Source organism: Stylophora pistillata, chromosome 2 (assembly GCF_964205215.1).
Source record: "Stylophora pistillata chromosome 2, jaStyPist1.2, whole genome shotgun sequence".
Lineage (NCBI taxonomy): Eukaryota > Metazoa > Cnidaria > Anthozoa > Scleractinia > Pocilloporidae > Stylophora > Stylophora pistillata.
In genome coordinates this window covers 21,386,515-21,412,228 of record NC_142520.1, presented here as the reverse complement: position 1 = coordinate 21,412,228, position 25,714 = coordinate 21,386,515, and the positions used below count along the sequence as shown (strand labels likewise).

At 38.4% G+C, this 25,714-nt stretch overlaps 1 protein-coding gene and 5 pseudogenes across 6 annotated transcripts; all 6 read right to left on the bottom strand.

Moving 5' to 3' along the window:
* Window positions 1-2,196: 2,196 nt before the first annotated feature.
* LOC148737739 (uncharacterized) lies at window positions 2,197-3,199 on the bottom strand (annotated as a pseudogene).
* Window positions 2,860-7,272, bottom strand: LOC148737738 (uncharacterized; annotated as a pseudogene). Its single transcript, XR_015996449.1, has 3 exons — window positions 7,181-7,272; window positions 3,799-7,085; window positions 2,860-3,457 (listed from the first exon to the last, which is right to left on the bottom strand). The product of XR_015996449.1 is annotated as an uncharacterized LOC148737738 (transcript).
* A 115-nt stretch (window positions 7,273-7,387) lies between these two features.
* On the bottom strand, window positions 7,388-8,725 carry LOC148737737 (uncharacterized; annotated as a pseudogene). The gene is made up of 3 exons (XR_015996786.1): window positions 8,716-8,725; window positions 7,925-8,652; window positions 7,388-7,651 (listed from the first exon to the last, which is right to left on the bottom strand). The product of XR_015996786.1 is annotated as an uncharacterized LOC148737737 (transcript).
* Window positions 8,726-16,735: 8,010 nt separating this feature from the next.
* On the bottom strand, window positions 16,736-18,507 carry LOC148737736 (uncharacterized; annotated as a pseudogene).
* A 49-nt stretch (window positions 18,508-18,556) lies between these two features.
* LOC148737735 (uncharacterized) lies at window positions 18,557-20,228 on the bottom strand (annotated as a pseudogene).
* Window positions 18,557-24,248, bottom strand: LOC148737734 (uncharacterized). Of its 4 annotated transcripts, XM_088748240.1 has the most exons (7): window positions 23,424-24,248; window positions 23,216-23,319; window positions 22,909-23,018; window positions 22,589-22,644; window positions 22,314-22,478; window positions 21,378-22,162; window positions 18,557-21,282 (listed from the first exon to the last, which is right to left on the bottom strand). In XM_088748240.1, the coding sequence occupies exons 1-5, from the start codon at window positions 23,459-23,461 to the stop codon at window positions 22,385-22,387; spliced, it is 402 nt and encodes a 133-aa protein (XP_088604366.1). In that variant the 5' UTR covers window positions 23,462-24,248; the 3' UTR covers window positions 18,557-21,282; window positions 21,378-22,162; window positions 22,314-22,384. The 4 variants fall into 4 exon arrangements, with proteins under 4 accessions (XP_088604366.1, XP_088604367.1, XP_088604365.1 ...); XM_088748241.1 differs by having other exon boundaries at window positions 18,557-22,167; XM_088748239.1 differs by having other exon boundaries at window positions 18,557-22,162.
* Between the last annotated feature and the right edge of the window lie 1,466 nt (window positions 24,249-25,714).

The window sequence follows — 25,714 nt, the reverse complement described above, 5'->3', positions numbered from 1 at the left end:
AACAAACTATGTTTAAGGCACTTCGGCATGGAGGATGAAACAGAGAGAGGAGACCGGTTTTGGAATACCAGCTCCGTAGAGATGGAGTTTTCTGCGGAGAAACAATGGTTAAGGAGAGTTCGTTTTGCAGAAAATAAACCCAACTACGGGATGAGACCTTGATCCAGTGTTAGAGGAACTCACAGGCAACAAGCTGGAGCTTGTGAGTCCCCTGGGGGATGGCTTCCTTAAGGAAATCGGGCTCTCTATTAATGCGAAGCTTGCTCGCTCTAAAATGACCGGTCTCATGGCGCCCATCATGCTATTTAAGGCATTTTAAATCTTTAACTACAGCTGGGTTTTTAGTAAAAGGCTTCGGGGGAAGCGTGGACACAACCAAGAATGGTGAGAAAATCACGCTCAATTGCCAGAGGCTCGACACGGCAGAGAAAATGTGGTCTCCTGCGAGATTTAAGGGAGAGAACTTTCTCAAGAAGCGGCACTTCGAGAAAATTCTAAGGGTGGTCGCGTGCTTCAAAGTTACAGCGGCAAGTCAATTCTTGTCACGCAAACAACGCCGCTTCAAATGATTTACTGAGTAAAACAACCACATTTTACGTGCAGCGCTATGATCGAGAGGGATTTGCAAAGGACTCAAATTTACAAAAGTTATTGAATTCGAACACGATTTAGCTTGACAGTTACTTAGGTAACAGCAAGACTTGCTAATGTTTTGTAACACCTTGTAACGAAACTTCATATAGCAAAAGAATGATAACCCTGAAAGTAATCTGAATCAAAGTTCCGAAGAAAATATCTGTTTAATACAAGCATATTTGAAAATTTAATCTTGTGGACAGAAATACACTTGAGTAAATAAATAGAAGTATGGTTTTACCAAAACTTGTTTATTATTTGACTAATGGTGATGTCTGATTCATTTATGAAATTATCCTATCAGTATAGAGAATTACTTCTTTTAAATACAAATTTCATTTATCTATGTATACTTCATCCTGCTCTTAAAACTATCAAGCTGCAACCTTTTGTAGCTTCTATCTAAGACAAATGGATTACTAAAACAAATCCATTGTGTCAACATAAGAAGCAAAACGCTGAGTCATTAGTTATTAAACCTTTGACCCTAACTGTGACCAGCATCTAATTTCTTCTTACAATATTAACCCCAAATCAAACATGAACTCACAAGAATGAAGGAAATCATTACTAACTAAAGAAGCTCTTGATTGTTAAACAAATTCTCCTTGTCAGCACCTTGAAAAATGTATTGAGAGCAGTATGGAGAATATTCATACTGTTATAAGAACGATCCTTCGCAGTAAAGCACTATTTGAGCAATAGTGGAAATCAGACCTGAAAAAAATTTCAGGCCTGTACGGGATTCGAACCACTGACCTCTGCGATACTAGTGCAGCGCTCTACCAATTGAGCTAACAAGCCAACTGGGAGCAGGCCATCAAATTAATTCGATATAAACCCGTAGATGATAAATCGAACAACAACAAACATATGAAACATATGAGTGAACTGCGGTTATGAGACGTATATAAGAACGATCCTTCGCAGTAAAGCACTATTTGAGCAATAGTGGAAATCAGACCTGAAAAAAATTTCAGGCCTGTACGGGATTCGAACCACTGACCTCTGCGATACTAGTGCAGCGCTCTACCAATTGAGCTAACAAGCCAACTGGGAGCAGGCCATCAAATTAATTCGATATAAACCCGTAGATGATAAATCGAACAACAACAAACATATGAAACATATGAGTGAACTGCGGTTATGAGACGTATATAAGAACGATCCTTCGCAGTAAAGCACTATTTGAGCAATAGTGGAAATCAGACCTGAAAAAAATTTCAAAATAGTGCTTTACTGCGAAGGATCGTTCTTATATACGTCTCATAACCGCAGTTCACTCATATGTTTCATATGTTTGTTGTTGTTCGATTTATCATCTACGGGTTTATATCGAATTAATTTGATGGCCTGCTCCCAGTTGGCTTGTTAGCTCAATTGGTAGAGCGCTGCACTAGTATCGCAGAGGTCAGTGGTTCGAATCCCGTACAGGCCTGAAATTTTTTTCAGGTCTGATTTCCACTATTGCTCAAATAGTGCTTTACTGCGAAGGATCGTTCTTCTATACGTCTCATAACCGCAGTTCACTCATATGTTTCATATGTTTGTTGTTATTCATACTGTTGTTAGCATCCAAAGGGTTTAGTGGTCAAACCTTTATCTACAAAATCCCAAAAATACCTTAGAGCAGAAACCCTGCCTCTAAAATACAAGTCAGTAAAAAAAAATAAAAAAAAGGGTTTATACAGTTTTCCCTGTAATTTATCAGTGCATACCAAATGATATCAGTAACAACAGTACTTTTGCCTTCCGACAGGTTTAACCTGTCCAGCAAACACAGAATTTGTTGAGAGCTTAGTTATCATTGTCATAGCAAGTGTCCCTTATTGTGCACCAACTTGACCAAGAAAAATACACTTCACATCAAATATTTTGGGAGATTTAAACTGTTGATTAAAAAATAATTCAACTACCCTTCCCAAGCCAATGCACCTTCAAGGCGCTTAACTAGAATTTCCTTATTACCTGCAGTGCTTAATCCTCTACTATGTAAAGCTTCCTTTAAACCAGGTACTATCATCAAAGTTGGATTGATAGCTACACTTCTTAGCTCAGTGGCATTACAGAACTTTAAACGAGACCACTGTGATAAGTGATCAGCAAAGCAAGTATTGCACTGTTTACAGACAATGGGTTTTAGTGCACACAACACTGATTCTGTCACGCCTCTGCTGCTTGCACAAGTCACCAGGTCAATACTAGACAAACAAACTTGACAACTGAGCAAATCATTTTCTTTATTTCCATCACAATTGCAAACATTTGGTTGGTAACAGTGTGGCGGAGAACGTCATTGGTAGTGTGAGGGATAACAAGAGGGCATTGTTTGATGTTCTGGGAGGTGAAATTAGCGAACATAATTACTTTGCATTACTTGCCACCATTTACCAGTGGTGGTGCTTACAGTTGACCGGTTAGTTAAGGTCAAATCTTCCCTCACTCCAGAATGTTTGGCCTCTTTAGCTTGCAAAGAGACAATGCCATAACCCACCCTATAACTTGGAAACAGCAAATCTCCCTGATAGGGAATGGCATATCCAACTGTCCATCTGTTGTGACATCAACACAAATGTACCAAACTTGTGGGGTACACTAACTCACATACTCGAAAATTGTCCTTAACAAATCTTGTTTTATTCTCCTCTCTGTTTTCACAACGTCTCTCTTGATTTCTGCTCTCACACACAAAAACTGATTTTATCATCTCCCACGCATCTCCTGTTACAACCTCATGATCTAGTCAACGCATGCTTATGCAACTTTCACATTGTATAATCTCTAAAATCGTCTCCTGTGTGCTTACGCAACTTCTGTTAAACTGGATGAAAAAAGCAAAGACATCAAGTTAAAATAGATACTACACATTTCTTTCAGTTCTGCAACCTGGGCAGAATTGGTCTCTATTCTTTTAAAAACGTCCCTCTGCATTCCTCAGACACTCACCTATCTTGCTAAGAGCCAATCGTTGGATCATTTATTCCTCTGTTTCGTCTTCACTTTCTTAAGTGTCAAGTAAACAATGGTAACATGAAGCCAATCCAATGGCTTGATTGCCAATAAGCCTAACTGGTAACTAGTTATACCTATTAGCTTCATCACTAAAATGTTCTTTTAATCTTGAAGCCAAGTATCCCAGTCCACACCCCCCACCCCCCCTACCTGATGTATGCCTTACATGAGGAGAACTTCTCTTCGGCAGGTATTGCTTTAGGTCCACCTCTGACTTCTGTAACATCTCCTGCTTCCTAGCACGCTCCCCAACACTGTCTGTACCAGAAACCCTGAAAAGAGTCTCTATTCCCTATAGGTGCTCCCAGAGAAGAAACAAAAGGATGAAACTTTCCTCTTCCCACTGCCTCTAAGTACAGGAGATCAATATAATGTTGCCAGCCATTGATCATACAATGCATGGGTTCTGGCCTTAACATGTCTGGGAAATGCCCAATCCGAGGAACATCAAACTGTCGCATGCCATTTTCAGCCATGAACTGTAACTTTCTGGAATTTCAATTTCTTTCCTGAAAGGTTTGGGGGAAGAGAGGCAAGAATATTGTTTACTTTTTCAGTATTAGAAGTTCTCATTTCCTCAGTGTAAGATTTCCAGGTGTCATCTTTACCCATTCCAAAACTACCCCCCATAGTGCTAATGTTTCCTTTATGAACATATGCATTTGGGGAAGGATATCTTGCTGCCTGGTTGAGTTCATTGGCAGCCCAGCTCTGCCAGGACATGCCTGCTCCTGGCTGAAATTCAACAGTGCACCCTTTATCACAAACAGTCAAAACATTACCTTCAAACATTAGGAGCTCCATCATCTGACAACTGAAAAATTAAATGATTTTCATTTTCATTGAACCAGACAAGTTTACAAGAAAGATGGGGAACTCTCATGTGCAAATCAATAATCATAAACACCAGGCCAGTGACTCTGCGAGAAACACCTCATGCCCCTGGGATCTGAGTGGCATGACCAATGTCTAAACTTTTAACAAACTTGTTAACATTATCATCTGAGAAACTGAGCTTGGGTAACCTTAAGTCAACTCCAAGACAGTTAATGTTACGTAGCAGCCAGACCTCTCTTTTAGTATTAAAAAAATTAACTTTGTGTTTTACAGACAAGATTTATATATTTAAGTGGCACGGACTGTTTCAGTACATCTTTTGAAAATTGATAATCATTAATGGCTCTCTCAGAAATACCCTGAAGAAGTTGGCCCCTCATAGACCACTTTCATAAATGGCCACCAGATTAATATTCTTTTGTTGAAATTTAAATTAGCCTTTTTGGCCTCGTTCCCCAGTCCAAAATTCAAAAGAATACATTATCTCAAGTGAGGCCAGAAAGGCTAATTTAAATTCAAACAAAAGAATATTAATCCAGCAGCCATTGATGAAAATGGTCAACGGTTTCGTAGCTTGCATTGGCAGCCAAAAAATCTCATGCCCCATCCAATAGCGTACCTGTCGTAGATTAGTCGTTTTGTGGAGCAGTCAGTCGAAAAGCCTGATTTTTCTTTCTTCTGCCATGGAAGTGAAAGGCCATAGCCACTCAATATACAAAAAATAAGGTTGGGTAGCTTTTTCCAATGTGAAATAAAGGACTTAAAAAAGCTCTTTAGTATAGAGAAGCACACACAGAAAATCACGTGCGACGTCGTAAAGATTATAAGACTTACTCGATATCTCTAAAGAAATGTGGGCTCTGGAAAGACCCTGTTTACCAGGCCAAAAAAGTGGAACTTAAGGACCAAGGTAATGCAGCGCGGGAAAAGATGCCCAATTGTGTTATTATAAAAGATGTGAGGTCAAGGTTTCCTAACCCTCCAGGCATTCCTTACATGGGGCATAAAAGGGAATAAGCAAATTCTCATACAAATGCCCATGTCAAGGAGAGCAATTATAAATATCAATTGAATAAGTTCATAAAACATATACAGTCATAACAAAATAAAGAGGTGGAAACATCAATAAAACTGCATGGAAAGTCCCTTAAATAATACCTACACTGTAATACTCATGAATGCCTCACTACTTAGTACCAGCAGTTGGTGTAATTATTCTTCCCTGGTTACCTCACATCTTTTACAAGACATTTGGGCTCCCATTTAAAGTTATCTCAAGAAGTCAGAATCACTGGTAAGCAGAATGGACATCAGTTATTTACATTAAAAAATGTAGACCAGATGGTTTCCCTGAATTTGAATGTTTTTGCAGTAAGCACCCTAATCTCTGCGGGATGATTTGGATTCCTGGCATATTGGTACATCTGCAGAGAAAATATTTCTCTATTCACATTTTCATTCTGCAAGAGAAATAAGTCAATAAGAAAGAGTAGCATAGCATTCAAAAAGTGGCAAAGCAATTGTGCAGAATTAACAACAGCATAAGTCTTTTAACCAATCAAGAATGGCTAGTTCCATGTGTATGTTGAAGGTGTCATCCCCATAATGGATCCTTTTAGCAGCATAAATTAGCATCACTGAATGGAGAGATTCAATCCAGTATCTTTCCCTACACCGCAGAAGTTAACAGATTTTGAGTGGCTTTTTCTGTAACTAGATAGAACATGAATTTTTTGTAAGTTTTTTAAGGCCTTTACTGCAACATCCCTAATTTGGAAAAGGCAAACTTTTTCATGCAAAGAAACAAAAACATACAGTAGCATGTGCCAATTAATTACCCACACATAATCATAGGAATGTGTATATATTGAGGTGCCCATAATGGCTTTCCTATATGCAGCTACAGCTTCAGGTTTAGTTAAAACCTTTTGATCATTAGGTAGCCATTCTGCTTGCACCGTGACTCTGCATGGCAATTGACATGATTTCCCCGAGTCATAAATAAAGAAAATTATAGAAAAACAAATTAATAGATCAGTATTAAAAATAGTAAGTATAATGCTTCTGGTTTTCCATTTTTACAGAAAATTGTGTAATCTTTGAGTTCATGAATTATTCTATGTCTTGTTGGAATTACATAACACAATGTGTTCATAATAACAAACATTAATAACAATAATTTTGGTTTCGTGAAATCGTTCTTTTGAAGGAGTAACCTGAGAAAAACCCTTTCTACCTTATGACTACTACACATTCTCTGAATACACAGTCATTCAAATAACCTGATAATGGTCAGCAACAATCAGCAGATTAGCATGAAATTCTTGCTCACTGAGTGCACTGTTGTGCATGCAGAAGTACACATGAGAAATAAATAAACAACAAAAAAAGAGAATTACTTTAGTCATACTATAAAAGATTTTTCTGTCCTCCATACTCATATTACATCAATGGTAGGATATTATTGAGGCTGCAAATGTATCATACCTTGGGTCTCAGTTAGAAAAGTCAGCTGCTCTTTTGTCATAGGGACTTCACGGCTCACTGCTGAAGTTTCACTAGCCCTACTCCAGTTTACAACTCCTAAAACTTTTTTGGTTCTAAACAGAATCAGTAAAAATAAAAATATTTTTAGGAATAGCATTGAGTGTATCAAGGTTCAACATATCATACAAAGAGTCCAAAAGCATCTTACGAGAAAGAAAGGGCTGACACCGTCGTTTGTGCTGCTGATCTACTGGAATCATGCCTTGCATCTGTAATAACACACTACAGGAAGAAATGTTCGATATCAAAACATAACATTGAACACATTTCTGTACTCACAAATCTCTCAGGGGTTACAATTTGATATCAGATATTGTATGCTTAGATGTGCTAGTCAGCAGAACTTTGCAGAAGTCTACTAGATCGCATGCATCAAATTGACTGCTTGCAGAGATCCTGGCTTGCAAAAAGGAACAATTCAACAAAACTCAAGCATGCACCTCCCACACTCTAAGACTGGTGTATAAGTATGTGGCCAAGGACAAAGTAAAATTGAAATCAACCTGTACCTCTCCATTTACAACATAACCAGGGGTGCTTTTCACTTCTTCCTGGGCAGCAGACATGGACTCATTGCGAACCCTATTCAAAATGGTTGCATAACAATGCATTTTCAAGACTGTTGAGGTAATTAAAAAAAAGAGGTATTTTAGAATTCAGGTAAGAGAGAAACCAAATAAAAAACTGCTCAGTCCATTTGAAGTATTTTGGTGGAGAGATCATTATTTGCCTTGCTGTAAACTGTTGTTGACTGCCATTTGCTTGCAAGAAGAAATACAACATAGGAGCATTAGAGAAAGTGCATTGCCAATCTATGAAAAACAGAGGCAGATAAGTGACCAGAGAAAGCGAGTTTCAGAAAATTTCCAGCAGAAAACGAAAAGGTACTTACCTCAAATTTACATAGTACTTTGGAGGACATCCTGCCATAATAGAGGAGGAGAGCCACTTGAATGAATCTCCACATACACATGAAACTGTTACGGACACAACGTGACTTTGTCGATTGAAGATTAATAAATCGCAATCCATGAGTTTTCCATAGTAACAGCATGCTGTGAAGAGAGTGTTACAAAAAATAAAAAAATACAGAGTTCGCAGAGCTCCCTCGCTGCAGAGATATAATTATGGGGTCGTTCTCTGCTGAAGGCGTAGTGATCTGCATTCTTTGTGGTGTATGTTCTGCATGTGGAGGGGAAACTGGAGACACAGCATCAGAGGAAGGCAAAGAAATACCCAAAGATGGAGTGGAAGACGCTAAAGGAAAAGAAAACCGTGTGGTAGATGGTGTAGAAACAAGAGAGGGGTCCGGACTAGCTGTGCTTCCAGTTGATGATAAGCTCAGTTGGCTCGATGTCAGTCCTTTCCTCTCCATTTTCTCCTCAAAGACTAACAGAAGAGCCTCCATCAGATCCGCATTCTGTGTACTTGAGGTTGTTTTTGTTAGATTTAGCGCACCTTTTGCCATTTTGACGCGTTCCTTGATGCCAAGAAGTCTGCTCTCTTGAGGAAGCTCTCTGTTGAAAGAGAACTGAAGACCTCGATCTGTAGGACGCTTTTTCTTGCGCATAGATGGGTTATTTCCGTCAGCCATAACGCACAAAAGTCACAATAAATATCCTTCGAGCAGCGACAGCTAACAACCACTAGAGTTGTGAAATTCTGGCTGCTAATCGCACTTACTTAGAGCCATTGTCAGCGATAATATTGCGCATGCAGTATTTATGACGCCGCTAGTTTCAGTGGGAATAATCTGAAGGCTCAGCCAACCGATGTGTGCAAGGGACTTGAGGATGTAAGCCGAAGTTACACGGCGCGAGTTTTGAAAAGACAACTGTACGACTGCATAGTCGACCGTAGCTCGCAGTTTGAACAGCCGCACGATGTGTTGGTGCCAAATAAAATCCAAATAAGCTAAATTATGGGAATGAGAGTCAACAAGACTCACTATCTTCTAATTTTTGACCAAAAAAAAAATACTTTTAATGTGTCTTCCATGCACACCATTTCACTTATGGTCAGACCGTTGGTCGCAATATTGGATGATTCTTTCATTTCAGCTGAAATCAAGGAGTGAAATGGCACAGAATCCTTCACCTGGACCTGGCCGTCCAAGAAAGTATAATTGTAGGGTTGATCATTGTCCAGTAGCCATTTCACCAGAGGGACTTGACAATAAATCCACTAAGGCTTCTTTGGGCAGAAAAAATTGTAAGCTATCTTATGAGTTTGACAAGAAACAAATGAAAACCCCCTGGCAGTGTGCAGTTTGTAATATTCCCCTCTGCCTTCAACTTGATCGTAATTGTTTTCAGAGGTGGCACACTGCTGAATGTGATCATTTAAGAGATTGATATATTTGAGAGCCTAAGTTTTAACATGTAATTGGGTTTTTTGTTAATTAAACTGCACTTAATTTAGACAATTATCTTTTGTTGTCATTGAGTTTGGGTGTTGTGTGACACTCTATCCAGCTTGCTCATCACAAATTTTATCTTTTTTTGGTGCAACTAAACCTTAGTAAGGTGTATATTGGTAGGGGAAAATACCCTAGCATATTTTACAGAGTTTTCAACTCATTATATTGCCAATGAGGCATTTGAAAGTTGCATATGTTACATAAGTTGTAAAATGAGCATGGAAAGCGTGACAAATTGGATGTCACCTGTCAATCAAATAGAATACTGTTGAAATCTGTGAGATGTTTTAACTTAATTGCAAGACCCTAAACTTACATTCTTGAGTCTAAAATCCCCTTCAGCCACTAAACTCTCGACCACAGGAGAGAAATATTCTCAAATTTTACTTGGTTGAGCATGGCTTTAACTGTATATATGACGTGAGAACTCTGCAGGGGGCCGCCCGTCAATCAAAAAAATTTCTTAGTTGGAAACAAAATTATATCTTCTTAAAAACCATAGAAATTTTTGTATACTTCCTCCATTGTTTGTTTCCTGGAAATGGGTTATTTGCTAGTCACCCCAGAAAGCTCAATTAAAAACAAGTTATAATAGGGTTAGGGGGTAATTTATTTCCGCATACGTTTTAAGGCACCAACTTTTTGTGAGAAGTGTTTCTTTATACGGCAAATGTGCTTCGACCATGACAAACGTAAAGTGAAAACCGAACTTTCGGACTTCAAGCAGGGCGTAGCGACGATTTGACGATTCGATGGCTCGGTAAATATTATGTTCGAGTAACAATGTGTTCAAAAAGTATTGTTTAATAGAAGATTTCGCGTCAAATCGAAGTTTTTTCAGAATTTTCAACATAACGCTGCGCAAATTCTGGCCTTCAAGGCAAGTGAACAACTATCTAAGCATGATGAATTTTACCGCGTGGGCTTTGTACACGTAAGAAGTTCGTACGTTTTTCACTTCTAACAGCAAATCAAAAACTGTTTTGAATAAGTCTGTAGTCCCGAAATATTTCTTGGCCATTTTAGTCTTACTTCCTATTGACAGTTTCTATCTAACTTGAGATCTCTTCACTCACGGACAAATTGCATTTTGAAATATGATGATCCACGGGAGGTATAAATAAGAATAACTTCCCAGCATAGCGCGACATTTCAAATACATCATGGGTCACGGGGATAAGTTTTCTCAGTTTATAATATCTTGGTGCGGTGTGCTCAGGGAGTAATCATCATTTCTGAAGATTTACGCCTTAGTAAGGGTCGAGAGATGATATTTCGGAAAATATTCAAATTGTCGAAAATACTATAAACGTAGCAGAATAGAGCAAGGAAATCTTCCAAGATGTAGAGACTTGAGATTGGTTGTAATAGACTCATCACAATTTTCAAAGCTCGCGGAAAAAAGGAAGAAAAATAATTAAACATACCGTATTTCCAAAAGAAAGATCGAAGGCTTAAGAGTCCTTATTTCGTGCTTTGCAACTCAATTATGCGAATCAGTGGGTTCCACTGCCGAAAATGAAAATAATATGTATCCGTTAACCGTAAATTGGCCAAAATATCATCATAGAAATCATGTGAAAGACATTTGTAAATTAATTGCCAAAAAATTATCTCTCCTTACATTTCATAATGACGAAGAAAAAGCCTCCTTTCCACAGGGTTAGGCTTTTAATTTTGCATTACTGCGCAGAACCCTGTTACGAAAAATTGATACGCTATTTCAAATGCTCCTTGACAAAATGACTGTGTCCTGAGCTCATTTCTTAATGGTAAAAGAAATGCCACCAAAGAAAGCACAAACGCCCTGTGGACTTTTAAAAAATAGAATTGGCCAATGGCTAATACATGTTACATGGATGGATGTCTGATATATCGGCTCCTCGCGATCAACGAAATGTAATAATGCAGTGGACACGTTTGGCTCAAAATATGAATCTCTTGCAGTATCAGTAGCTTTCCTTCTTACCCAAAACATTTCTCACCACTCGAAGATATTGATGATAACGATAATGCATTTATATCAGCAACGCAGCTGAACGCTCGTTACACAAACTAACTGCCATCATTTGTTGACAGGTACTTGTACAACAACAAGTTGGAAGACTTACCAAAAGAGATATTCATGAACAATACCAACCTAAGATCTCTGTAAGTCAAAAGGGAAGACTATTCCTCCTAATTTTAATCCTACAGGCAATGTAAAAGGACAATGCACAGGGAAAACGAAAGTGTTGAAGAGATAGTTGTAACAGTTACTACACTGAAATTATCAGACATATTCACCAAAGTTAAAAAAAAATGTACTATTGTTTAAAATAAAATACCGATAGATAAGGCCACACTTTGTAGTCGTCAATCAGACAATCGTTATGATATCTGTATATATCAACCCAGTCCACAGGTTCTTAGCCTAGTTACCATGTAGTGTAAGTACTATGTAGTACCATGCAGTCATAAAATACATTCTGCTGCATAAAATTGCCTTATGGGTAAAACCTTAGTACTCCGGACACCCCTCTAAACCGGACAGTTCCTCCGGTCCCAACGGCGTCCGGTTTTGAGGGATTCCACTGTAATTGCTCATTATTAGAATGTGTCAGAAATTTTCGTCAGGAAATATAAGAAAATACACTTGCATAAATGTGCCCTCCGAAATTGAAAATAAATCATGGGTCGCGGGGATAAGTTTCCTCATTTTATGATCTCTTGGTGTGGTGTGCCAGGGGAGTAATCATCATTTGTGAAGATTTACGCCTTAGTAAGGTTCGAGAGATGATATTTAGGAAAATATTCAAATTATTGAAAATACTATAACGTGGCAGAATAGAGCAAGGAAATCATCGAAGATGTAGAGACTTGAGATCGGCTGTAATAAACTCATTACAATTTTCAACGCTCACGCAAAAAGAAAGGAAAAAAAAAAAGAACCTTCTTCCGTATTTCCAAAAGAAAAATCGAAAGGTTAGAGTCCTTATTTCGTGTTTTGTAACTCAATTATGCGAATTAATATGATGCTGGTGCTAAAAATGAAAAAAAAAACTATCCCGTTAACCATGAATTAGTCAAAATATCAACCGTTAGCCGTAAAAGCCATCACCCCATATAGCCACTCTTAAAAATGGACCTTCGCATTAGGGGTTAAGTGAATATCGCCCAGATCGAAAAATTCAATTATGCACAGTTCTTGAAAAGCCAATGAGGTTTCGATTAACTTTAGAGTAGGAAAGATTCATGCGCAAAGTTTTAACGAAATCGATTTTTGGACTCGAAATGACCCGGACCACTTCTTCTAACTGGGTGAATTGTACATCTTTATAAAGCCGCACCTACACTTAAAACTAGGAAATTCTAAAAAACATGCAATAGCTGAGAAAAATTCGTTCGCTACATACATCATCATAGAGTACAGATGAAAGACATTTGTAAATTCATTGCAAAAATTGCGAAAATATTATCTTTCCTTACATTTCATAATGGCAAAGAAAAAGCCTCCTTTCCACAGGGTTAAGCTTTTTATTTTGCACGACTGCACAGCGCCTTATTACGAAAAATTGATACGCTATTTCAAAGGCTCCTTGACAAAAAGAAAGGGAAAAAGGAAAGCTTCTGAATTACGCTTTTTTCTGACTCTTCAGTTACAGTGTAACCAGGACTTGGTTACCTTCTTTCCTTTTGTTACAAGTTATTTTGAAGTTTTCTAAGCTTTTTACTTCTAAGTTTTAATTTGACGTGGGACGGTGGGAACATTCAACGTATTCGAAAGGTGTTCAATATTGAACCAGAAATATTTTGTTAAGATTTAGATGAAAACTTAAAAAAAATTGTTTAAAACTAATAGTGGAAAGAATAGGATAGAATAGAATATGGTAGCAGCCTTCTCTAAAACATTCAAACTTTCAGCTTATTCCGATTTCGACAAATCCGTGTGCGAATAATCCTACTTATCCACCCTTAAAAATGAACATCACTAATCATAAAATATGCAAAGTTTGTCCAATAGAGCTTGAATGCAAGACTACTATGTCAGGTTTCTTTTGATTTTGAAAAGCTTCAGCTGATTCCTCAAAAGAGATACATATTTTATTCCGGCCTCCCTGTCTTGGGAAATAAGCCTGATCGTATCATATGAATCTGTGCCTGCACAATAAAACAACTTTTATGTAATCTTTTTAAGTTGAAGGATTGTGAGTACTTTTCAGCGCCACTGCAAAGTGTCGCGTCCTATACAGTACGGCAAGTGCATATTTAAATAGGAAAGGCACTCGCTTCTCAACAAGGCAAAGATGCCTTTGAAAAACATCAGGAAGGACCTAGTGCACAGACCTATATTGCCACTTCTCAGATTGCAGAGTAAAGAATTTAGGCGTTACCGTAGAGCTGGGCATTACGGTCTTCGAGAAAGGCTTCCCATTTTAGTGCTAAGCAGAAGGCCTTCCTAGAAGACAAATTTAAAATAGAACACACTGGAATCATAGCAGATCGAGCAGAGGTTGCTCAGGTTATGAGGCATGGAAATCATGAATATGAAGCCGCAGATCAGTCATTGTAGATGAATTCCTAGCACCCAAGCAAATGATGGTCAGTTGCCCAGGGTTTTCCTCCCGCGACCCTGATGCGCGCTGGCGCAGAAATTGCCAGCGGCAGTTGACACGAAAATTAAAGACTTCTTCAAAAGTGGCGGCAAATAATGACAGCGCGAACACATTAAACAATGTTTAAGGCATTTCGGCATGGAGGATGAACCAGAGAGAGAAGACCGGTTTTGGAATACCAAGGTGAAGTTTTCTGCGGAGAAACAAGGCGTAAGGAGGGTTCGTTTTGCAGAAAATAAACCCAACTATGTGATGAGAGAACAAGAATGGTGAGAAAGTCACGCTCAGTTTCCAAAGTCTCGACACAGCAGAGAAATTTGGTCTCCGGCGAGATTTAAGGGAGAGAAGTTTCTCAAGAAGCGGCACTTGGAGAAAATTCCTGAGGATGGTCGCGTGCTTCAAAGTTACAGCGTCGAGTCAATTATTGTTGTCACGCAAACTACGCCGCTTCAATTTATTTATTCAGTAAAACATCAAAGGGTAACAACCTCATTTTACATGTAGCGCTATGATCGAGGATTTGCAAAGGACTCAAATTTACAAAAGCTATTGAATTTGAATACGATCTAGCATGACAGTTAATTAGGTAAGTTTTTGGGCAGTTTTTGTTTTTTTTTTTCACTATTTCACTCATTTAGGCGGACAAAGAAATGGCTAAATTGAGTTGATCAAATCGCACCTTGGTACATGGCATGGGGTTATGCCAAGTTAATCCAGCGAGGGACAACGCTTCTTATTCACAAAAATCCAATAGAATTTTTGGGCTACTCAAGACTACGAAATTTTAGGACCCCAAATAAAATTGATACGGCGGTCAAAATACGCCATCATTTGTCAGGCAATTGGAGGTGAAAAATCAACAATTCGCGCGTTGAAAAGACACCAGGCCGTTTGGGGGCGAAAATAGTTTTTACACTCGATAGAAAGCTAATTTAGTTCAACTTTCATCGTTTCTGTTGGTCAGGTTACCTGATATTCAAAATGTTAGCGGTTATTTTACAAACAAAACAAGCCTAAGTGCAGAAGTGCAAAAGCGTCCTGTACGATACGGATACAATTTGAAACTGGTAACGAACCGTAAAATTAATGTGTTTGCCATATTTACAATCTAATTTTAGTATTGTTAATGAGTTTGTACATACCATGCATTAGCGCCAAACATAGATTGCGCATTCGCTTTACGAAATGTTGTCGTGAACTGCCTTCTGCTTCTCTCGGATTACACGACATGCGGACCCTCATGTCCTGGGCCACAATTGCAAAGCAAACGTCAGTTATCACAAACACTGGCATTCTTTCCTTATAATTCTTGCTCACTTTTACCAAATGTTAATTTCTCACGCGCGTTATTTATAGTCCTTTTTTATGGCCATATTTTTATCCTCTCTTTTTTTTTTGTTCAAACTGATGGGTTCAGAGAGGGATTCAGTCTTTCCCGACAATTATTTTTCTTTTGGAGAATTCTAAGACATCCTTTTGTTTGACAAAAAGCAGTCTCCTCTTCAAGAAAAGACAGAAGACATGGTTTAAGAAGAGAAGTTGCATCCATTGCCAACAAACACGCCGATCTTTTTTTCTTTTTAAGTTGAAGGATGCGTGAGTACTTTTTAGCACCACTGCAAAGTGTTGCGGCGTTTACAGTACGGCAAGTGCATATTTACAGAGGAAAGGCACTCGCTTCTCGACAAGGCAAAGACGCCTTTGAAAAACATTAAGAAGGATCTAGTGCACAGACCTATATTGCCACTTCTGAAATTGCAGAGTAAAGAATTCAGGCGTTACCGCAGAGCTGGGTATTGCGATCTTCGAGAAAGGCTTCCCATTTTAGTGCTAAGCAGTAGGCCTTCCTAGAAGACAAATTTAAAATAGGAGAAAACAGTGGAATCATAGCAGATCCGGCAGAGGTGGTTCAGGATATGGGGCATGGAAATCATAAATATTGAAGCGTAGATCAGTCATTGTAGATGAATTCCTAGCACCCAAGCAAATGATGGTCAGTTGCCTAGGGTATTCCTCTCGCAGCTCTGATGCGCGCTGGCGCAGAAATCGTCAGCGGCAGTTGGCACGAAAAGTAAGGGCCTCTTCAAAAGTGGCGGCAAATAATGACAGCGCGAACATATCAAACAAACTATGATTAAGGCATTTAGGCTTGGAGGACAAAACAGAGAGAGGAGACCGGTTTTGGAATACCAAGATGAAGATTTCTGCGGAGAAAAAATGCGTAAGGAGAGTTCGTTTTGCAGAAAATAAGCCCAACTATGGGATGAGAGACCAAGAATGGTGAGAAACTCACGCTAAGTTTCCAAAGGCTCGACACAGCAGACAAATTTGGTCTCCGGCGAGATTTAAGGGACGAATTTTCTCAAGAAGCGGCACTTCGAGAAATTTCCTTAGGATAGTCGCGTGCTTCAAAGCTACAGCGGCGAGTCAATTATTGCTGTCACGCAAACTACGTCGCTTCAAATAATTTATTCAGTGAAACATGAAAGGGTAACAACCTCATTTTACGTGCTGCGCTATGATCGAGAAGGATTTGGAAAAGACTCAAATTTACAAAAGCTATTGAATTTGAATACGATCTAGCTTGACAGTTACTTAGGTAACAGCAAGACTTGCTAATGTTTGGTAAGACCTTGTCACGAAACTTTCATATAGCAAAAGAATTACAACCCTGAATGTAATCTGAAACAAAGTTCTGAAGGAAATATGTTTATTGGTACAAGTATATATTTTAAATTTTAATCTTTATATCTTGTAGAAAGAAATACACTGGAGTAAATAAATAGAAGTATGGTTTTACCTAAACATAACAGCTAAAAGCTTGTTAATTATTTGACTAACAGTATGTCTGATTCATCTATGCAATTATCCTATCAGTATAGAGAATAATACTCCTTTAAAATACAAATTTCATTTATCTATGAAGACTTCATCCTGGTCTTAAAACTGTAACGTTTAATAAACCTCCTTTAATACAATTAGCGATGGCGACACTACATCAACACAACAAGATGGCCGACCCGATTTTCCCGCTCCCTTCCTTTTGTCCTGGGGCGAGACTAGCCTCGTTTCCTAGCAACGTTACAAAACTTTCAAGCTGCAACCTTTTGTAGCTTTTATTTAAGAGAAATCCATTACTAAAATAAATGCATTGTGTCAACATAACAAGCAAAATGCCGAGTCATTAGTTATTAACCCTTTGACCCCTAACAGTGACCAGCAGCTAATTTCTTCTTAAAATATTAACCCAAATTAAACATAAAGTCACAACAAAGAAGGAAATAATTACTAACTAAAGAAGCTCTTGATTGTTAAACAAATTCTTCTTGTCAGCACCTTGGAAAATGTATTGAGAACAGTATGGAGAATATTGATACTGTTGTTAGCATGTAAAGGGTTTAGTGGTCAAACCTTTATGTACAAAATTCTGTAAATATATTAGAGCAGAAACCCTGCCTCTAAAATGAAAGTCATTTAAAAAAAAATGGGTTTATAAAGTTTTCTATGTAATATATCAGTGCATACCAAGTGATATCAGTGACAACAGTACTTTTGTATTCCGACAGGTTTAACCTGTCTAGCAAACATAGCTAATTTAAACAATTCTGCACCAATCTTAAAATATTGTTCTTATTTAGTAGGCATATTACTCACATTACTGGTATACAGAATTTGTTGAGAGCTTAGTTATCATTCTCACAGTAAGTGTGCCTTATCGTGCACCAACTTGACCAAGAAAAATACACTTCACATCAAATATTTTGGGAGATTTAAACTGTTGATTAAAAAATAATTCAACTACCCTTCCCAAGCCAATGCACCTTCAAGGCGCTTAACTAGAATTTCCTTATTACCTGCAGTGCTTAATCCTCTACTATGTAAAGCTTCCTTTAAACCAGGTACTGTCATCAAAGTTGGATTGATAGCTACACTTCTTACCTCAGTGGCATTGCAGAACTTTAGATGAGACCACAGTGATAAGTTATCAGCAAAGTGAGTATTGCACTGTTTGCAGACAATGGGTTTTAGTGCACACAACACTGATTCTGTCGCGCCTCTGCTGCTTGCACAAGTCACCAGGTCAATACTAGACAAACAAACTTGACAACTGAGCAAATCATTTTCTTTATTTCCATCACAATTGCAAACATTTGGTTGGTAACAGTGTGGTGGAGAACATCATTGGTAGTGTGAGGTATAAGAAGAGGGCATTGGTTGATGTTCTGGGAGGTAAAATGACCTACATGTAACATAATTACTTCGCATTACTTGCCACCATTTACCAGTGGTGGTGCTTACATTTGACTGGTTAGTTAAGGTCAAATCTTCCCTCACTCCAGAATGTTTGGCCTCTTTAGCCTGCAAAGAGACAATGTCATAACCCACCCTATACCTTGTAAACACCAAATTTGCATGATAGGGAATGACATATCCAACTGTCCATGTTGTGACATTAACACAACAAATGTACCAAACTCATGGGGTACAATATAACTCACGTATTCGAAAATTGTCCTTAACAAATCCTGTTTTATTCTCCTCCTAGTTTTCACAATGTCTCTCTTAATTTCTGCTCTCACACACAAAAACTAATTTATCATCTCCCACGCGTCTCCTGTTACAACCTCGTGATCTAGCCTACACGTGCTTATGCAACTTTCGCATTACATCACCGCTGAAAGCATCTCCTGTGTGCTTATGCAATTTCTGTTCAACTGGATGAAAAAAGTAAAGACACCAATTTAAAATACATACTACACATTTCTTCCATCTCTGCAACCTGGGCAGAATTGGTCTCTATTCTATTAAAAAGTCCCCCTGCATTCTTCAGATACTCACCTATGATAATGGTAATATCAAGCCAATGCAATGGCTTGATTGCCAATAAGCCTAACTGGTAACTTGTTATACCTGTTCTAGCTTCATCACTAAAATGTTCTTTTACTCTTGAAGTCCAGTATCCTAGTTCACACACCCCCCCCCCTCCCTACCTGATGTATGCCTTACATGAGGAAAACTTCTCTTCTGCAGGTATTGCTTTAGGTCCACCTCTGATTTCTGTAACATCCCCTGCTTCCTAGCACGCTCCCCAACACTGTCTGTACCAGAAACCCTCAAAAGAGTCTCTATTCCCTATAGGTGCTCCCAGAGCAGAAACAAAAGGATGAAACTTTCCTCTTCCCACTGCCTCTAAGTACAGGAGATCAATATAATGTTGCCAGGCATTGATCTTACAATGCATGGGTTCTGGCCTTAACCTGTCTGGAAAATGCCCAATCCTAGGAAGACCAAACTGTTGGATGCCATTTTCAGCCGTGAACTGTAACTTTCTGGAATTTCTATTTTTTTCTGAAAGGTTTGGGGGAAGAGAGGCAAGAAAATTGTTTACCTTATCAGTATTAGAGGGTCTCATTTCCTTAGTGCAAGGTTTTCAGGTGTCATCTTTACCCACTCCAAAACTACCCCCATAGTGTTCATGTTTCCTTTATGAACATTTGCATTTGGAGAAAAATATGTAGCTGCCTGGTCGAGTTCATTAGCAGCCCAGCTCTGCCAGGACATGCCTGCTCCTGGCTGAAATTCAACAGTGCACCCTTTATCACAAACAGTCAAAACATTACCTTCAAACATTTTCATCTCTTCAGTGAGCTGCTTCCAGAGGTCATGCATTATTTGATCTTTGTCTTTTACACTTACACCTGATCACCAAAGTTCCAGCATACCATACTTCCAATTGACATTGTCAGCTCATTTGTTTCAGGAGCTCCATCATCTGAGAACTGAAAAATTAAATAATTTTCATTTTCATTGAACCAGACAAGTTTACAAGAAAGATGGGGAACTCTCATGTGCAAATCAATAATCATAAACACCAGGCCAGTGACTGTGCGAGAAACATCTGATGCCCCTGGGATCTGTGTGACATGACCAATGTCTAAACTTTTAAGAAACTTGTCAACATTATCATCTGAGAAACTGAGCTTGGGTAACCTTAAGTCAACTCCAAGACATTTAATGTTATGTACCAGCTAGACTTCTTTTTCAGTATTAAAAAGTCAACTTTGTGTTTTACAGACAAGATTTATATATTGAAGTGGCACAGACTGTTTCAGTACATCTTCTGAATATTGATAATAATTAATGGCTCTCTCAGAAATACCCTGAAGAAATTAGCCCCTCATAGACCACTTTCATAAATGGTTGCCAGATTAATATTCTTTCGTTTAAATTTAAATTAGCCTTTGTGGCCTCGTTCTCCAGTACAAAATTCAAAAGAATACATTATCTCAAGCAAGGCCAGAAAGGCTAATTTAAATTTAAACAAAAGAATATTAATCCGGCAGCCATTTATGAAAGTGGTCACTGGTTTTGTAGCTTGCATTGGCAGCCAAAAAATCCCATGCCCCATCCAATAGCGTATCTTTTGTAGAGGAGTCGTTTCGTGGAGCAGTCAGTCGAAAAGCCTGATTTTTCTTTCTTCTGCCATGGAAGTGAAAGGCCATAGCCACTCAATATATATATAAAAAAAAAAAGGTTGGGAAGCTTTATCCAATGTGAAATAAACGACTGAAAAAAGCTCTTTAGTATAGAGAAGCGCACATAGAATCTCGTGCGACGTCGTTAAAATTATAAGACCTATTAAAGATCTCTAAAGAAGTGTAGGCTCTGGAAAGACCCTCTTTACCATGCCAGAAAAGTGGAGCTTGGGGACCAAGTAAATGCAGCGTGGGAAAAGATGCCCAATTGTGTTATAAAAGATGTGAGGTCAAGGTTTCCTAACCCTCCAGGCATTCCTTACATGGGGCATACAAGGGAATAAGCAAATTCTCATACAAATGCCCATGTCAAGGAGAGCAATTATAAATAACAATTGAATATTAGTTCATGAAACATGCACAGTCATCAATAAAACTGCATGGAAAGTCCCTTGACTAATACCTAATACTCATGAATGCTTCACTACTTAGTACCAGCAGTTGCTGTAATTATTCTTCCCTGGTTACCTCACACCTTTTAGAAGACATTTGGGCTCACATTTATTTAGTTATCACAGGAAGTCAGAATCACTGGTAAGCAGAATGGATATTAGTTATTTAGATTAAAAAAGGTACACCAGATGGTTTCCCTAAATTTGAATGTTTTTGCAGTAAGCACCCTGATCTCTGCCGGACGATTCGGATGCCTGGCATGTTGGTACATCTGCTGGGACAATACTTCTCTATTCACATTTTCATTCTGCAAGAGAAATAAGTCAATAAGAAAGAGTAAGCATAGCATTCAAAAAGTGCCAAAGCAATTGTGCAGAATTAACAACAGCATAAGTCTTTTACCCAATCAAGAAAGCCTAGTTCCATGTGCATGTTGTAGGTGTCATCCCCATAATAGATCCCCTTAGCAGCATAAATGAGCATCACTGAATGGAGAGATTCAATCCAGTGTGTTTCCCTACACTGCAGAAGGTAACAGATTTTGAGTGGCTTTTTCTGTAACTGGAACATGCATTTTTTGCAACTCTTTCAAATCCTTTACTGCAACATGGTTAATTTGGAAAAGGCAAACTTTTTCACGCAGAAACAAAGACATACAGTGGCATGTGCCAATTAATTGCCCGCATGTAATCATAATTTATGCATCTCTATATATTGAGGTGCCCATAATGGCTTTCCTATATGCAGCTACAGCTTCAGGTTTAGGTAAAACCTTTTGCTCATTACGTAGCCATTCTGCTTGCACCGTGACTTCGCATGGCAACTGACATGATTTCCCTGAGTCATAAATAAAGAAAATTATAGAAAAACAAATTAATAGATCAGTATTAATAATAGTAAGTATAATGCTTCTGGTTTTCCATTTTTACAGAAAATTCTGTAATCTTTGAGTTCATGAATTATGCTATGTCTTGTTGGAATTACATAACACAATGTGTTCATAACAACAAAAATTAATAGTAATAATTTTGGTTTCGTGAAATCGTTCTTTTGAAGGAGTAGCCTGAGGAAAACTATTTGTACCTTATGACTACTACGCATTCTCTCAATAAACAGTCATTCAAATTACCTGATAATGGTCAGCAACAATCAGCAGGTTAGCATGGAATTCTTGCTCACTGAGTGGACTGTTCTTCATGCAGAAGTTCACATGAGAAATAAATAAACAAACAAAAAAAAAGTAGAATTACTTTAGTCACACTATAAAAGATTTTCCTGTCCTCCATACTCATATTACATCAATGGTAGGATATTATTGAGGATGCAAATGTATCATACCTTGGGTCTCAGTTAGAAAAGTCAGCAGCTCTTTTGTCATAGGGACTTCACTGCTCACTGCTGAAGTTTCACTAGTCTCCTTCGCAGCTGCTCGGGCCGGAGTCACGCAACGCTCCCCATCCCCACGCCCTACTCCAGTTTACGACCCCTAAAACTTTTTTGGTTCTAAACAGAATCAGTAAAAACAAAAATATTTTTTGGAAGAGCATTGAGTGTATCAAGGTTCAACATATCATACAAAGATTTTAAAAGCATCTTAATAGAAAGAGGCCTACACCGTGATGTCTGCTGCTGATCTACTCGAATCATGCCTTGCATCTGTAATAACACACTACAGGAAGAAATGGTAGATATCAAAACATAACATTGAACATATTTCTGTACTCACAAATCTCTCAGGGTTTGCAATTTGATATCAGATATTGTATGCTTAGATGTGCTAGTCAGCAGAAATTTGCAGAAGTCTACTAGATCCCATGCATCAAACTGACTGCTTGCAGAGATCCTGGCTTGCAGAAAGGAACAATTACACAAAACAAAGACTGGTGTATAAGTATGTGGCCAAAGACAAATTAAAATTGAAACCAACTTGTACCTCTCCATTTGCAACATAACCAGGGGTGTTTTTCACTTCTTCCTGGGCAGCAGACATGGACTGATTGCAAACCCTATTCATAATGGTTGCATAACAATACTTTTTCAAGACTGCTGAAGTAATTTAAAAAAGAGGTATTTTAGAATTCAGGTAAGAGAGAAACCAAATAAGAAACTGCTCAGTCCATTTGAGGTATTTTGGTGGAGAGATCATCATTTGGCTTCCTGTAAACTGTTGTTGACTGCCATTTGCTTGCAAGAAGAAATACAACACGAGTTTAGGAGCATTAGAGAAGTGCATTAATAACCTGTGTCAAAGGTTTTTTCTCCCTCTGACCCAATGTTGGCTACTCGAGAGAAACTTGTGTACTGTGGCTCTGTCACGCCACAGGACAATACTCCATGAATCAATCTATGAAAAAGAGAGGCAGATAAGAGACCAGTTACAACAAAACTCAAGAATACTGAGAGAGCGAATTTCAGAAAATTTCCCGCTGAAAACGAAAAGGTACTTACCTCAAATTTACATAGTACTTTGGAGGAGATCCTTCCATAATAGAGGAGGAGAGCCACTTGAATGAATCTCCACATGCACATGAAACTGTTAAGGACACAACATGACTTTGTCCATTGAAGATTAGTGAATCGCAATCGATGAGTTTTCCACAATAACAGCATACTGTGGAGAGAGTGTTACCAAAAAAAAGAATGCAAAGTTCGCAGAGCTCCCTCGCTGCAGAGATATATGGGGTCGTTCTCTGCTAAAGGCGCAGTGATCTACATTCTTTGTGGTGTATGTTCTGCATGTGGAGTGAAAATTGGAGAAACAGGATCAGAGAAAGGCAAAGAAATACGCGAAGATGGAGTGGAAGGCGCTAAAGGAAAAGAAAAGCGTGTGATAGATTGTGTAGAAACAAGAAAGGGGTCCGGACTAGCTGTGCTTCCAGTTGATGATAAGCTCAGTTGGCTCCATGCAAGTCCTTTCCTCTCCATTTTCTCCTCAAAAGCTAACAGAAGAGCCTCCATCAGCTCCACATTATGTGTACTTGAGGTCGCTTTTGTTAGATTTAACGCGCATTTTGCCATTTTGACTCAGTCTTTGACGCCAAGACGTCTAGTCTGCCCTCTTGAGTTCGAGGAAGCTCTATGTTGAAAGAGAACTGAAGAGCTCGATCTGTTGGCCGCTTTTTCTTGGGCATAGAAGGGTTATTTCCGTCAGCCTTGACGCACAAATTCCACAATAAATATCCTTCAAGCAGCGACACCTAAGAATGTTGCCGAACAACCACCAGAGTTGTGAAATTCTGGCTGCTAATCGCACTTACTTGCGAACTTATTCATTCTTTAGATGTATTGTCACAGACAATATTGCGCATGCAGTATTTATGACGCCGCTAGTTTCAATTTGAATAATCTGAAGGCTCAGCCAACCGATGTGTACAAGGGGCTTGGGGATGTAAGCCGAAGTTACACGGCGCGAATTTTGAAAAGACAACTGTACGACTGCATAGTCGACCGTAGATCGCACTTTGAACGGCCGAGCGATGTGTTGGTGCCAAATGAAATCAAAATAAGCTAAATTCTGGGAATGAGAGTCAACAAGACTCAATATATTCTAATTTTTGACCCAAAATAATACTTTTAGTGTCTTCCATGCACACCGTTTCTCTTATGGTGGGACCGTTGGTCGCAATATTGCATGATTCTTTCATTTGAGCTGAAATCAAGGAGCGGAGCCAACCTTTTTATAGCGCGCCTTCGAGTTTGAATCTGCTCAAGCCGTGAACGCCTCGTCACGTGAACTCTAACTCTAAGATAGTAACGTGAGAAATTGACCTAGCAACGACCATCGTATTTATATAATTAATAAATAAATTAATTTATTGAACGAAGATTATTTTTACTACTTTATATCTGCAACGATTACAATATTTCCGTTTAAAAATTCTGAAAATTATTCCAATCTTTTTTTTTTTTTTTTTTTTTTTTTTTTTTTTTTTTTCACATCAATATCTTTTAAGCACAAAAGCTCACGAATAAAATAGATACCGGGATAGTACGAGAGTGCACGGTGTGTAAAATATGAAACATTTATGCATTTTTTTTCATTGTCTCCTTACTCGGAACTGGTCAGCTCAGACGACCACCACAAACCGTATAATATTATCCAAACTTTAATGATTATTCAATGTAAGAGAAGTACATTTGTAATTGGAAATCAGCAAACGCAAATTTAGTCTTAGTCTCATGGCAAAACTCAAGAAAACATAACTGGAAAGTTACTTCTGTGGCGGGTCGTAAAAACAGGTTTCTCACTTCAGGTTAGCAGATTCGGGTAAGCGAACAGATACAAAAATCGACTTTTCTCTCTTACTGATTCTTCTGAAAAACTGGTTTAAATCACGACAAGCTTACACTTTAAATCGTTGTGAAGAATTAATGTAAATCACGAGTTGTGTTAATTAAAATATATCTATCATGATAGGCAACGCCTATTTACTAAACGAAACATTCAGAATTTATCATAATTGTATACCGTTCACCGTCCCCCATTCAATTCTTCATTTTAAAAATCCCTGTGGTATTTAGTAAATAAACCCCTTCGGGCGGCTGGTATGTCGGCTGATAATGTCTGCGACTGAGAGATTGTCCGAAAAATGAAAATTTAGCCGAGAAGCGAAACTTCGAGGGCAAATATGAAATTTTGAGGATAATCTCTCAGCCAACGACATTATCAGCCGACATAGCAGAAAGTCAGAACGGGGTTTATTTATTTCATAACCTTCCCATGATCAATTTTCATTAAT

Bases quoted from the DNA above. Each gene is read 5' to 3' on its own strand.
- LOC148737734 (XM_088748241.1), bottom strand. From the start codon at position 23,461: ATGGAAGGATCTCCTCCAAAGTACTATGTAAATTTGAG. The intron at 23,320-23,423 runs GTAAGTACCTTT...TCTTTTTCATAG, and splicing joins AAGTACTATGTAAATTTGAG to ATTGATTCATGGAGTATTGT. The intron at 22,479-22,588 runs GTAGGCCTCTTT...GATTCTGTTTAG, and splicing joins TCAGCAGCAGACATCACGGT to AACCAAAAAAGTTTTAGGGG.